Source organism: Osmia bicornis, chromosome 14 (assembly GCF_907164935.1).
Source record: "Osmia bicornis bicornis chromosome 14, iOsmBic2.1, whole genome shotgun sequence".
Lineage (NCBI taxonomy): Eukaryota > Metazoa > Arthropoda > Insecta > Hymenoptera > Megachilidae > Osmia > Osmia bicornis.
The window spans coordinates 811,367-826,461 of record NC_060229.1 but is presented as its reverse complement, the minus strand read 5'-3'; the positions used below and the strand labels follow the sequence as shown (position 1 = coordinate 826,461).

General features: G+C 38.6%; 2 protein-coding genes across 7 annotated transcripts in view; one reads left to right on the top strand and one right to left on the bottom strand.

Moving 5' to 3' along the window:
• Positions 1-2,731: 2,731 nt before the first annotated feature.
• LOC114877072 (endoplasmic reticulum resident protein 44) lies at positions 2,732-6,366 on the top strand. 2 transcript variants are annotated; one of them, XM_029189193.2, is made up of 7 exons: positions 2,732-2,898; positions 3,461-3,542; positions 3,623-3,778; positions 3,884-4,184; positions 4,494-4,789; positions 4,857-5,175; positions 5,682-6,366. In XM_029189193.2, the coding sequence occupies exons 1-7, from the start codon at positions 2,842-2,844 to the stop codon at positions 5,719-5,721; spliced, it is 1,251 nt and encodes a 416-aa protein (XP_029045026.1). In that variant the 5' UTR covers positions 2,732-2,841; the 3' UTR covers positions 5,722-6,366. The 2 variants fall into 2 exon arrangements, with proteins under 2 accessions (XP_029045026.1, XP_029045027.1); XM_029189194.2 differs by having other exon boundaries at positions 4,857-6,366.
• A 92-nt stretch (positions 6,367-6,458) lies between these two features.
• The window catches only part of LOC114877073 (neo-calmodulin-like), a 57,939-nt gene continuing 49,302 nt past the window's right edge, over positions 6,459-15,095 (bottom strand). For all 5 annotated transcript variants that reach the window (XM_029189198.2, XM_029189199.2, XM_029189196.2 and 2 more), the window contains 4 exons: positions 14,587-14,688; positions 13,739-13,874; positions 13,518-13,666; positions 6,459-13,291 (listed from right to left, as the gene is read on the bottom strand). In XM_029189198.2, coding sequence (XP_029045031.1) covers positions 13,260-13,291; positions 13,518-13,666; positions 13,739-13,874; positions 14,587-14,688 — 419 coding nt within the window. In that variant the 3' untranslated portion in view covers positions 6,459-13,259. The remainder of the gene's footprint in view (positions 13,292-13,517; positions 13,667-13,738; positions 13,875-14,586; positions 14,689-15,095) is intronic.

Sequence of the window (15,095 nt, the reverse complement as noted above, 5' to 3'; positions counted from 1 at the left end):
GAACAATAAGACAGGCAGCAAAGGTTAACGAACACTCTAGGTATATCGCATTAACAAGCCTTTGCAAGGGCTGCTCTAAATATTATGACGCTATATACTGCTAATACCGCAGGTAATTCTCTTTCAAAGCTACCAAGGACGATATTAAATTTTAATCCCATTCGGCAATTGTCTCAAAGGCAATAGCATGGACGTTAACAGTTGGTTTACAAATCCTAAATGAATACCTTGATGAAAAGTAATGACTCTTTAAAAAGAAATGGATGAACGTATATCCTATGTGGGGCCATCATTCACCAATAGATTTTAATTAACAGGGAGCAGGTCATAGTTTCTTTCTATTGTCTCAATCGTGCCGGTTGACCGCTTCTGCGGCAAAAGCATGGGTTCGACGACGATAGTTAAAAGGTAGAACAAGAATTCTAGACCACGGCCGGCTGAATATGATTTGTGTGCCGTACCCCGAGAACGAATCACGAGAAACTGAAACGACCACGGATGGCCGGACTGATCAAACAGTCTAACATATCCGTGTGTATACCCCACGTCAAGTCAACGAGGAATTAAAATGGATAATTGCTTCCTTCCAGAACCGTGCCTGGGACCCACGTTGTTCCAGGTAGGGTCGTAAAAGGGCTTTGATATAAAATTAACGACTTCGCGGATATCTCTTGGTTCGCTATATGTACAACTTTTTCCTCTAACTTTATAAATGATGTACCGGAAAAAAAAGTTACCTGGATATTACTACCATTTCTTTTCTCTCATAATTTCAAAGAGAAAATAAGAACGAGAGAAGAACTGGTTACGATCCTGAACACGTATGTTACTGATGCTTTCCATTGCGAATTTCTCGAGAGATACGATTTTCCTTTTTTGTAAAAGTCAACGCGTTTAGTTGTACAGTAGTAAAAGTCAATGCCGCCCTAGAAGTCGCATCAGAGTTTTTCCTGGAAAGGAAATATTGTAGGATGCAGAGTCCTGTGGCGCATTGTGTGGTTTTATCTTTCAACAGGCTCGTTTGTTCAACTAGTATCCAGCAGTGCACCCGATCCAGTGTCAAAGAATGCCGATGCCCGGGCAAACAAGTGTCACCATAATGCGTTAAAATTAATCATGACTGCTGAGTCAGTCCGCGCGAATAAGGGTAGATCGTTCTGATTTAAATGCAGGCGTAAAGAACAGGTCAGGAATATTGAATTATCGCGAAAAATCATTCAACACTTGTAATTCACGAACGACCTATCGCTTACGATGACATGCGGCTGGTCCATTCAGATGCAAGATTGACATCGGTACGTTCGAGCGTTCACCCCCTGCGGAGAGGGCTAAAAACGTCGGCAACGGAAAAGCATAAAGGTCCCTACGAACTCAAAGTCATTCCGACTGCCATCCTAACAGAACTATTGGCGGAAACTTATGTCAAGCGAACGCATTAAAAACTGTACAGATGACTGAAGTACCCCTACCGCATATTACCACCAAAGTCAAATGTTGGATTTGTTGGTTACATGCTGCGAGGAATGAAATATTTGAGAAATTCATGAGATTCACCAGACGGACGTAGAATTGGGAAAATTGGATTTTGTTGTAAATTACGGTTAAGCCATGGCTTACGCGACAACGCATCCCGTTCGAGCGTTTCGTTGCAGCCTCGTGTGGCCATAAATTATTGTTAGAATTCGTGCCTGGAGTCCTCGTACTCGTTCAATAGGGATTATATCGTCGAGGGCCGAGGACTCACCCAGGTGTACCTGAACATTGAAATTTGGTAGGATAGGAAGAAGAGGTTTCTCGAAGTCATGCTTCTGAAGTGTGTCTATGCTAGCGATGCTGAATGAACGTTATTGTTATCCTCTATGCAGTCAATAATTCGCTTTTACACGGAGATTACGGATGTATGATTGTTTTATTGCACTTTCCGCGACGCGACCTTTTACAGGTAAGTTTGTTGCGGTCAGAGGGAACGGTTGTTCATCTTTCGGAGGTCTTCTGATGGTCAAGGAAGAGACTAAGATGTTAACGAGTGGTGGTTGTTAATAGAAAGATTCTAGCGGGTTTCCAAAGAAATTGTCTTTAAGATCCATGGTCTATTGAATGTTCTTCTGACTTGTAACAGAAAGTACCGATACCTTTCATCCTTTAACCAGCATTTGCCAATCTACCTGATGGTTATACGAACAATCGCTAGAATTTTCACGGAGATTAAAAGGTGTAATTATTTTATGACGCTTCCTGCAGTATGCTCTTTACAAGAATTCGACCTGCGGTTTGGAAAATACGAACCGTAACTTATTTTCTAAATTGAACGGTAAGCCGAACCGTCATAAACTTGGGGGAAATCTAGTTTTCTAGAAATTAGGTTTATTGTTTTATGCGTTTCCTAGAACGGCTTTGAAACGTCAAGTAAAACATAGAGGCAGAGAATACAGAACTCCCGCCTCGGATTCGAATAACCTAGGGAATATCGACCGTCCCGTCGTTATCTGTAAGCGAACGCCATTGGTTAGCTGTTGTGACAGTGTTTTACAGAGAAAAGCCCTAGAAATATAAGTAACTAACTAGCTAGGGAAAAGAGAAACGGTAAAGCCAGGTAAGTATTGAAAGAAGACCCAAGAAGAGAGCCCATGAGTTGGACAAAGAAACCCGAGGCAGGTATAACATTGGCATAGAGAATTTATGTGTTACCTGTGCCGACCCTGTCACATCTCGATGTCTCGAAAATATTTCTCTAGGTTTCGATTTACTGCAGATTCGTGGCATTTGACACAGAGGCAGCTGCTTACTGATGGTTATTCAAAAAAGTATTGCCTGATTAAATTTGTACTCTAAGATCATAATATGCTGGTCTTCTGTGATATTTTCGATTTCAAAATACTTATATTTGCCTGTTTCTTGGTGAGTACCATTTGAATAAGTGTATTTCATTATTTTGTCAAAGAAAGCTATACAAAATTTTGAATACCGCCAGTAACATGAAAGTGACACGTATTTAAGAATGTTCGAATTCTAGACACTCCATTTCCCGTTACTATAGCCTATTAATCTTCCGCTCATTTTAATGGTATGGAAATGAATTTTAATACACAAATTAGCGGCATAACCTGTACACGTATACAAAAAAAATAACCTCAAAGATACATTAAACAAACAAAATGTGCGACTAATTTCACTAATTGAGTGTTTTCTGGGCCTAATCCTAATCAGAAGCCGATAGTGAAGAAAGAGACGAAGACAGAATACCTAAGCACTATACCAAAAAATAAAAATATGTTTTTAAATCCTATTTTTTTTTTTAATTTACCCTTCCTAAACAAATTACCTTGTCCATATGTCATGTCATGTGTTAAATACCTTGAAAATTGTATGCGTAAACGCTTTGAAACACATTTATAGCTATCTCGAAAATTAGTTATATAAATAATGAATAAGTGGACTGACGAAATATTTTATTTTTTAGGCGTTTCTGCCAAACAATTTAGCGAACGATGCGAACGAAGGTGCGGTATCGCTCACTCAACAAAATATTGATATGACGCTCGGTAAGTTGCGATGGAATAATCGAAAGATAAATGACTGTAATCGATTAATAAATCGTTTACTTATTTGCATTTTGTTGTAGCATCAAACGAATTGGTATTTATAAATTTTTACGCACAGTGGTGTCGTTTTAGTAATTTATTAGCCCCTATTTTTGAAGAAGCTGCTACTAAAGTAAGGAATGCATTCCCTGAACCAGGGAAAGTGGTAATGGCAAAAGTAGACTGTGATAGAGAATGTGAGTAAATCACATTTGGGCTAAATAAGCACACAAAACTAATGTTGATTTTATTCCAGTGGAGATAAATTGTTAAAAATATTAAATAGGAAAATTATCTTTTAGCCTCTATTGCTTCAAGGTTTCATATTACCAAATATCCAACACTGAAGGTCATAAGAAATGGCCAACCAACTAAAAGGGAATACAGGGGTCAAAGATCAGTAGAAGCTTTTGAAGAATTTATAAGGAAACAATTGGAAGATCCAATTAAAGAGTTCCATGATTTAAGAGAATTAACCAATCTAGATGATAAGAAACGAATGATTATTGGATATTTTGATAGAAAGGATGTTCCTGAGTATGAAATGTTTAGAAGAGTTGCTACCAATCTGAAAGATGATTGTCAATTTCATGTTGGTTTTGGGTAAGTGTTATTGTTCTTATTGGTGTTGCATGTGCTACTAATATGATATTGATATTTGCTAACAAATGAACTAACAATTCTGTAAAGTGTGTGTAACTGTTGTATTGTTTCCTCTAACAAGCACATGCTCAGCTCAAAACTGTGAAATTGGGGAGCATTTTCACTTGCTGTAAGTATGATGTTGTGCATGGTACAAGTGGCATTTATTGTACTTAATGGCATTTATTGCATTTATTGAATAGTTTTCTGATGTGCTAAAATCCTATTCTCTTGAATTCTTATATAAGGATCTACTACATTTTTTTTTAGGAATGCAAGCTCTGCTATGCATCCCCCAGGACAACCTATTATTGTCTTCCGCTCTGATAAAGCACTTTCTAATGATGAAGATGAAACATACCATGGAAGTTTGAATAATTTCGATGAATTGAATGTTTGGGCACAAGAAAAATGTGTTCCTCTTGTGAGGGAAATCACATTTGAAAATGCAGAGGAATTCACAGAGGAAGGTTTACCCTTTCTTATCTTGTTTCATGCTCCAGATGATACAGAGAGTGTTAAAATATACAAAGATATAGTTACAAGAACATTAATTGATGAAAAACGTAAGTAAACCTCATTTTGCCATAATTCTAATGTACTGTGTAAATAAAAAAATTTTTTTTCTTTCAGAAAATGTGAATTTTTTGACAGCAGATGGCTTAAAATTTGCTCATCCTCTGCATCATTTAGGCAAAACTCCAGCAGATTTACCCTTAATTGCAATAGATAGTTTTAAACACATGTACCTGTTTCCAAACTTCAATGATATTCATGTACAAGGGAAACTAAAGGGTTTCCTAAGAGATTTATATTCGGGAAAACTACATAGGGAGTTTCATTATGGGCCAGAACCCAGTACTAATGAATTACCACAAATAGTTGGACAAATCAAGGTGCCTACAACCCCACCAGAATCTACCTTTAAAAAACTTGCACCCAGCAAAAACAGGTACACATTACTCAGGGATGAACTATAATGATAAAGTTGTGTCAAGATATTGACATCTGTATAATTTTGGTTATGCAATTTGTTAGTTATTTACAGATATTTACAGTGATAAAATTCAAATCTATTGTATGATTAGACCGAATTCGATACGCGCGGTTAACATCTTATTTTATTATATTCTACAGTATTCTCGTAATAATTAAACGTTTATTTAACGTATTTTAAAGGGAATGGAATTTCCACGTTCAATTTCGTGTTAATAATTTAAGAGAAAGTATATAATTCCAGCGTAAAGTTTCAAGCCTCAACCAAATGTTACATACGTACGTCTAAACTCTAACCTGTAAAAAATTGATTATCCACACCGTGTATAGCCGAAACCTTTGTAGAGGTTTCACAACAGGAGATAGTAGATTTTATTCTATTTTTACATAATGTGTGCTTTTTATATTATCTTTCCTTTCATACTGAATATACAAACTAATTCTTAACGAAATTACGAACAGATGCCAGAGACCTTATCTCCCAGTGTCAAGATTCATGTAATAGATGTTATGTCACAACTTGTAATACGATTCATAGAAAAGAGTACTTGGTTGTAGGTAAAAAAACCACTTGTAATATATCGTTTTCTTATAATTAAAGTTTAAGTTTTACAATACCGAATGTGCTGCTGGTACGATGGCTGCGGCACCGGCCGTTGTCCCGCGTCGTTTCCATTCTTTGTAATTAAACGAGATTAATCTTCAAGTTAATCCTTACTTATAGGTGACAATGGTAACTCAAAGTTATTCTCAAGAAGGTCACCTTTTGATACTTTTTAATTACTTGTCTCAAACGTTTTTTCTAGCACAACGTAAAATCGCGGTAGACACGTGGTCACTAGTGTGTTTGACGAGAACAATGGGCGGGAATTCGAGCGTCTAACTTGATCGCGTTCGATTTTTCGATAATCGTTTAGCGCGTGAGTGAGTGCGGATTTCAAATTGATTGTTTTTGTTTGAAAAAATACCGCTTCTTGGGTGAAGTATTTTAGACTCGATACATCGACGAATTTCGATATTTCAAATACCCAGTTAAGGATAACAATATTAATGCTTTGTACAATATAGTACTAAGATACTCCTAAGAAGCTAATTTGTATGGATGACGGTATTAATTTTTCTGTTAATAAACAGTCTTTCTAAGTCAGACATTTACGATCTCTGTTGTACTACTGTACACTCGGTATCCCTTTTTCTTCTTAATCTATTGTATGGTTATCAAGAAATAGATGATTCTTATAGAGAGGAGAATGTCCATTATAAAATGGCTGTATTTAGGGGTAACTTTGATACATGTATTACATTCCAGCAGTACATGCCATCACCATTTTATGATGTATTCTAATCTTACAGTACATAACATTACACGTAACATGGTTTCATACAGCTAACACCATACATACTGCACTCTCGCCTCTCACAATTTCCGATCACCATCGTTTATTTTCCATCTTTTACGACGAAACGTGAATAGAGCAAATCTGACAATGAGTAAAAACCTTCAATCGCAGGTACCGTAGATAGAGAACATAATATTTTTCTCACATTACAAAGACACGTTGTAACAAACAGTTTCTCGTCTTTCTTGTCTCAATCGTTTTCAAATGAGAGACCATAAAATGAAACCTGTTAGTTTTCTGTCATTGATAACCATCGTTTCGCAAGACATTTGAAGTAAAAAATTGCAGTGATATAAATGAAAATTACAATGTTATTTAACCGTAAGTATTGATATGAAACATGAGTTTCATAAGCAGTAGCTATCAATTATTTAATTAGTCGTACAACGTAACCACATGTTTTCTGGAACTTAGGCATAAATAATACTTACAGCATAGTTAAATGGTAATGAACACCGCGAGAAACCATTGGTTGTATCGCACGCCCACATTCTTAGTGAACATTCGCCATAAAATTCAGAATATTTTAACAATAATATCATACATTTATAACACACTATTTAAAAAGAAATCATCAAAGTAATCGAAACGAAATGCAAGAATTTAACAAAGACCAAAATGTACAGGGTGTTTGGGTAGGGGTGGTAGCTGGGGTGATTCTAAACAACTTTTCTCTTTATCAAAATGCCCGTTAAGGTATAATTTTTGAATTATTAATGAAAAACTGAGGAAACAGAAGTGCGCGTAACGCGCAGGCGCGACCACGGGAGTGTCGGCTACGAACCAACGTGCTGTTGTAGTTTACTCGCGACTGCGGTTGAGCATGCTTCTCGTAGCCGACACTTCCGTGGTCGAGCCCGCGCGTTGTGATTGATCACTGTTTTTCATTAATAATTCAAAAACTAAGCCTTAAGGAGTATTTTGGCGAAGGAATAAATTGTTCAGAATCACCTCAGCCAACCAAGGGATACACCCTCAGGGATACCCACACCCCCTAGCCGAATACACAGTATGTACCACATTTACAATAGATCATCACACCTGTTTCTCATTTGAGAGCACGTTTCGTCTTAACATAATGATAATTGTTTCGATATATATCTAGAAAAATAACATTATAAACATTCCTTATCGGGTGAGAATTAGATGTTACAAACGTTATTATAACTTTTTTCCTCAAGTAAAAATATAAATATTCTCATTCACAGTGCGATATCTCTGGTGTAACCTCGCTCGACTTAGTGTTTACGCTATTTTCTTAATACACCTCATAGATTATATTCACCCTCGTTATATTTTAACGTGCTTATCCTCGCTTTCATGCCGTATCCCTTAAAATTATTTTGCACCCCACGAAGAACCAAAGACCTATCGAACGGGTCTTCCTTTATCTTGCTCTATATATCGGATATTCACACACGTATAATCATTTAACTAACACGACTTGTACTCGCGATCGTTTTAATAAAGTAATGAAAGACGTTTTCTTATTACAATAATTATTCGTGATCATTATCGTGTTTGGGTCGTATGTGTTATAACGACACATTGTATTGCCAACTTGCAAATGCTATTACAATTAGACCGCTTCACTTTAGGCGAACTGAGAACAAAATTTGTGATAGCAATAGTCAGTGTACGAAGGAAGAAAGTACGGATTTTTTTTTCATTCACGAAACTTTTCGAATTTGGTATTCGTTTGAAACGTGAAATGAATGGTGGGAAATTAAAGGATTCGCGACGTGATGATCGAGTATCGTTCGGAAGTCTTTGAAACACCGTTTCCGTCAATTTGATTAATTTTACGTTTGCTCCTTCGCCTTGACCGATTTTAGTACGCAGTCTATTTGATGGCACGTGACGAACTTGGAACCTAGGAAAAGCGTAACGCGACCATACTATTCCTTTTAAAAACCCTCTCTTTAATCAACGAATCATAGATCTTCCGGGCTTCAACGATGCAATCTGGTATCTGTACGCTTCCGGTTAGCTGATTGTTGCAAGCAATTCGCTCGTATATGAAATCATTTGTAACTTTCGACGCATTCATTGATCATTCTTAAATCACAATTGCGAAGCGCGGAGATACTTTGAACGTCAACCAACGGATACAAAACGTAGATATATTTGATTATTATTAACAAACAACCGATCCGAGGTCCCGTCTCGTTGCAACGAAAACTGAAATCCTTCGGGCCGGAGAGATCTTCAGTTTTACGAGACTGCCTCGTGATGTTTTCTCAATACAACATAGTTACACTTATTTAACGATTACAATTATGATATATCTATGTTAATCAGGTTTGACTTCCATATCTAGCGATGTATACAATATAATTATTTGATTACCTTTGCATCATTCAACTCGTTTTGATATCGACTAGTTTTCGTTTCCCCTGTTCTTTCGCGCGGTCCTTGATCATTCTTGATGCGAGCTCCGATTTGAGATCGTTCTTAAAAAATCACGAGCACGCGTTCCTCAAGCACAATTCAAAACATATAGAATATTTCTTGATTTCGAATGGATTGTGAACATATCAAACGTCTATGAAAATGTCATGGCTATTGATAGGCTTCGTAGTTTGTCTCTACTTCGGACAAGTAAGCAAAACTATTTATCTAAAACATGGACACAAGTTCGCAACGTACAAGCGTATCTATCTCGAACATCTCGCGTTGCCGCGTCATTCTAAAGCTCTATTAGTACCAGAGGATCGATACGAACGAAACAAGCGAAAACTAACTTTCTATAGTTATCTATAAATTGATTTTAATTTTTCTGCAGAAATTCGTTCGAGTTAGTCTTCGCCCAATTTCCTGACACATCGCGATTCTGATCTACAGATTCGCGAGACGATTAAGCGCATTAACGTTTCGATGCTTGGGTTATTCAAAAAATCAAACCCTCGACATATCGATTTGAGCAACAACACGTTTCCGAATCAATAATGCCTAAAACGAAGTGAAGATAAATTGTTTTCAAAGGACACAACGCGATCGCAGCAGGTATGTTGTCAAAAATTAAACAGTCATTCTCAAACGTCGAACGGTGCAAATTGAAAGGAAGACTTGTGTACTCCTCACGAGTCTAGCGACGAATGTGAACATTATCAGCTCGTCATCGTTTAGACACGTATTTACTAGAATGGATAATCTGCCAGCAGAGTAGGACGATACGATACGATATAAGATTTGTACACGCGCGTATACATTCACGTAAATTTAATATAATATAATATATAGAATACAATATAACGCGATGTCGTATGTATCTCAATGTATCGTAGGATTCTGGCACGAAGAGTATTCTATAAAAATACTTTTCGGTTAAGATCGATTGACACTGTTTGCCGGGGGCTGTCTACATCCCGCGTGGAAGAAACATTTTTTATCACGATTAAACTCAATTTCCAGATGCTTCAACGTCGAAAGAATGTACCGAGACAGCCCTGAGCGTCTGAGGTTCAATCACGGGGGTTGCATCGTAAAGAATCCGTAGAACGGAACGAATGCATCCTCCGGGAGGGAAAAACAGTAAGTTGATGGTTATGAGGGATTCTATGGCGGGAGAGAGGAGTATATAATTGATTTAATGAAAGGTGCACGTGATCAGAGACCTCGTGGAACCGTATGATGATCTATATTTAGTAAAAGAGGTACCTATGATAAGCGCGCGTGACAAATGTGCGTTGAGTGTCGCGTTGCGAACTGAAAATGCATCCGATTGACGTTCGCTGTTGTTCGATGCAACGATTCCGAGATCTCTGATCAGGTAACGATTCCTTTCGGGATGGATATATACAGGTATTGACGATATCTTGTACTTCGGTGTTTTTTTTTGTTTTTGTTGCTTTTCTTATACCGAGATAAAGTTCTCGTATCAGACGGAAAGTCTATCTAACGAAAAACTCATGGGGTGCAGTGAAATTTTTCGTGCATGTTATGTGAATCCAAATGAATCGGCCCATCTGTTCGTCGCAGCTTCCAAGAACATAGTAAGATTTGAAAAAGATAGAACGAACGGGAAAGAAAAGTCTACGAGTAAGTGTAACGAAAAGTGCAGTAATTCAGGTGAGACGAAAGCAAATAGATAGACTGTAAAGCAAAATCTGACGATATCTAAAGCTAAACAGCACCTTGATTTTCTCGTATTTCCTTCACCATATGACTTTTCGATTCTCCTATCTTTTCTCTCTCTGCATTCTCGCTCTTCCTTTCACTCTCTTTCTCTCTGACAATCTTTCTACAATCTATCTTGTCGGACACACGTGGCAAAACGTAGGCCTTCTCTCGAGGTAAATCTCGATTAATTCTTTCTTTAATAAAATCGTTAAAGATATTGTCTTCGGGACGTTATACATTACTATTTTGCATCGACGTATCGAGCTCTTTTTATGTTTTAACTGTCGAAGCGTCTTGCTTTATGTTTGCATGTATATTTGCGCGTTTCTCGTGTATCCTTTTTTCTTTTTTAATCTTAATAGCTGCACAGACCACGTCACGCCGATGTCAACCGGTCGTAAATCTCATCGATGACGAAAGAAATTACAAAAATCAAAAGCTGATTTAGAAAGTTGTCAATTTCAAGCTTTGGTATATCATTCTTTTTCATTTTCTTGAAAATCGTTAATTTTTGCGACCGCGAGACAGGGGCGCGAAGCGGCTGAAAAGGACGATCGCACTGTAGGGTAGGTACGTCGATTTTTGTCAAATTCACATTTGCTCTCATTTCTTTTTCATGTTTCAATCGTGTTTCGTTACTTTTCACGATCTCGTCGTACATTACCCAGCGATCGATTCGAAACAACGCAATGTAACTACACGCGTGTCACCTAACTAAAGAACAGAATTATTGTCTATCTCTCTATATGTGTGTGTTGTTGTGTACGTTTGCGAAAATCACCGCTTCGTGTGACCAACATTACCAACGATAACGATAGCAATATTCGCGTACCATCCGTCGACGCTCCTTTAGGACGAAACGAATCGTCTCTACACCCTTAAGAGCTCTTCTTATTGTTCTTTTATGTTTTTTTGCTTTTAATCCCATTTCTCCTTTCCCTCACTGTTGAATGTTTGCTATGTACACGCGCTTCTCTTCCGCGCTTCGACCAACCAATTTCTCTTTTGCTCTCTTTCATTCAGTTTTCTCTCTCTTTCACTCATACATTCTCACACTTTCGCTCTTTGTATCTTTTGCTCGCTTTCTTTCTCTCTCTCTTTCTGACACTAATACTTGTTCTTGTTCTTGTTGTATTTTTTTTTTAAAACCATAAAAATATCAATGCCAGTATACCACCGACGTAGGTCGCTAACGTGTATATGTATATATAATATATATGCATTTATATATATATGAATATTCATAATAACGTTACTTCAAGTACCTTCGGTAGTAACACCATGTATAGGTATATATAATAGGTATGTGTATAATGCATCATTTATTACGTGTACGTATTTCCTTTCTATTGCACTAACTAGCTACCATCTATTCGCGAGCTACGGCTGTGGCTTGTCATCTTAAGGACCTAAGGGTGCAACGACGTAATTAGTACGGGTTGGATTCGTGAATGGGATCGAATTTCGAGGTTTTAGGTGGACGGTGTTCGATACAGAAGGGTTTCGGGACACTGGCGAGGATCCTAATCTCGCCTCGTGTTCGACAAGAACGGGATGGGCGATACGAGATTCTCTGCTACTTCGTACGATACGAATACAAAACGATCGATAACTAAGACCGTACGAACATCGCGTGGTCTCGAGTTGTACGTTGGAAAGGAAAGACCGCTACTGGTTGCTTTGATTCTTACTTTCCAGCGACTGTTCTGGCATGTAGCCACAACGTGCGTCTAAAAATTCTGCCACAAGTATATCGTCGTTAAACCTAATCTACTTGCCAACGACATTCATCTAAATTTGAAGACAGATCTCGCACGCCAGAATGTTTATGACGGAAATTGGGAGGACTCGTGTTCTTTGCAAGGAAATTCAACAATGCTGAAGGAACAATACCGATCGAACGATGGGAGTGAAAGGGATGAAGAGAGATTGTTTGGTTCCTAACAATATCAATAACGATGTTGTATAGCATTTAATAGAGAGTATAGGTAATAGGTAGGTAAACGCTAAACGAAGCTCAGTTGATTGTTTCGGGAGCGAGCACCTCACTCGTTTTCACGTACAGTGTCGTTTCGCTAGCTTATACTTGTAAAATTATTCGAAGGAGCGAGGTGTGTATGCGTGTATGCGTGTGCAACTGCGAAAGTCCACCCTCCTTTCTCCTCACTCTTCCTTCTTTCCTGTTTCTTGGACATCCTGCTACCCCACCACTCGAGACACCATTTTCACAGTCTTCCGGTACCACTTACCCTCGCGCGAGGAAAATCTTGCACGCCAGAAGCCGAATAAACGACGTTTCTTCTCCGTTCAACCAAATTTTTCAAAGGTCCTGCGTTTCTATTCTCGTGTTCCGAATCCTATCCTATGGTTCGTTAGGGATATCTTGGATGGTGAGGTTCGCGAAGACGATCGTTTCGCTATGCTTTCGAGCGGGGAGGAACTTTGCGAGTTTGATTCTGTTCTTCGTCGAAGACTTCCGGCAGCTGGATAGCTTCTTGTCCGATCCAGAGCCACCGAACTAATTCTTTGACGTCAGGATTGTCACGAATTCTAGGCAAACATCGTATCGTTTCAAGTAAAAACGGAAATTATTAAATAAGTCAAGCTAAATTTTCACGCTCGAACTTTTACATTTAAGAATAAGATCGTAATTAGTTTCATTGGTCACATTACGTTTTTTATGTCGAGAAACTTTTCACAGACGACAGAAACTTTTTAAAACACTCGAGAATTATGAGACTGATAATGAACCATTAAATTAAAAGAAACATATTACCTTCATAATTCACCATCCCGTCACCGTCGAGATCCGCTTCCTTGATCATGTCGTCCACTTCCTCTTCCGATAGTTTCTCCCCAAGGTTCGTCATTACGTGTCGTAGTTCCTTCGATGAGATCATTCCGTCGTTGTTCTTGTCGAATACTCTGAGAAAAGCATGAAAAGTGTTATTTTATTTAAAAGAGAGAACAATGACGATGAAGATGGCATGAAAGTACTTGAATGCTTCGCGCAGCTCTTTTTCACCGTCGGCACCCTTCATTTTCTTTGACATCATTTGGAGGAACTCGTTGAACTCGATGGTACCGTTTCCATCTTGATCCACTTCGTTCACCATATCTCGTAGCTCTGTTTCTAAAATTGGAAATTGGCCAGATATGAAGAATTGTTTGCGGACGGTAGAATTAAAAGTTGTCATTCAAACGACGCGACAACGCCTCGTTTCCTTCGTGTCCCCTTTCTGTTAGTTGGCGTGCGCGTGTAATTCATGCGCGTACATTCATCGTCGTTTCATGGAAGACATTTAATTTCCCCCTGCAGATCCCTCGGGGCGGGAATAGAAGAACTCGACGCGTAGTTAATTAACCAAGGCCTGCACGTGCGCCTGGCTGTCACAGTTTCTAGCTTAGGAACGGTCGAAAGTTAATTTTCCCTAAGCTCTTGTCCCAGCCTAGTTTTCAGGAATTTACCGTTTTCGAAACCCCTCGAAACTGTCGACCGAGATATTAATTTAATAAGAAGCGTTCTTGTAAAGTTGACGTTCCGTTTCAAACTTTTGACGATCGAATATCGTTTATCAGTCGTGCTATCATTTATTTATCGTTAGCTGACGCATCGTTCTTGTTAAATTGGCACATTAGTATACAATAGACAATACGGCGGTTCAGCTAGCTAGTGGTTTAGATTACCGTTATATTTTTTGGTCGCACGTGGAGAGGTTTCGTCAGCTTGTGGCTTGGAGCCAGCTCGCGTCTACCTTGCTACACGTGGACTACACGCGGCCACTTGGGCATCGTTTCGTGTATTCTAGTTCTTTCCCTCTGAAATTACTCAAAGTACCACTTACCAGACGGCCTCTGTCCCAACGATCGCATGACCACCCCAAGTTCCGCCATCGTGATGGTTCCATCTTCGTCTTTGTCGAATAGCATGAACGCCTCCTTGAATTCTGAAACGATAAATTGTCTGCCGTTTCATGGCCGATCCGCTGATCTCTGACTTCCAATGTTTCATTGATCTTCTCGTTTAAAGAGCAACCGAGAATTCAAGCATCGAATTTCATTTTAGCTAATCGAAACTGATTGAAACGACTCGCGACGCGTTTATACGAGGTACTATCGTGATTGAAACGCGATAATAATTTCACCGTGATTTCTCTTTCTCTGCTTTCGTTGCAGCCGCAGCGTCGTGGTTTCGTTGAAAATTCCAGAGATCGGCCAACCGAACCGTAAATAACAAGGGGGAAAAACTCTGGCGGAAATTTGGCAATAGAACGATATACAACAAACGGTTCTGCTCGGCGTCGCATTGTTGAGAACTCGCGAATTTAGATGTCTATTAATCATGAGCGATCCT

Bases quoted from the DNA above. Each gene is read 5' to 3' on its own strand.
- LOC114877072 (XM_029189193.2), top strand. From the start codon at position 2,842: ATGCTGGTCTTCTGTGATATTTTCGATTTCAAAATACTTATATTTGCC. The intron at 4,185-4,493 runs GTAAGTGTTATT...ATTTTTTTTTAG, and splicing joins CAATTTCATGTTGGTTTTGG to GAATGCAAGCTCTGCTATGC. The intron at 4,790-4,856 runs GTAAGTAAACCT...TTTTTCTTTCAG, and splicing joins AACATTAATTGATGAAAAAC to AAAATGTGAATTTTTTGACA.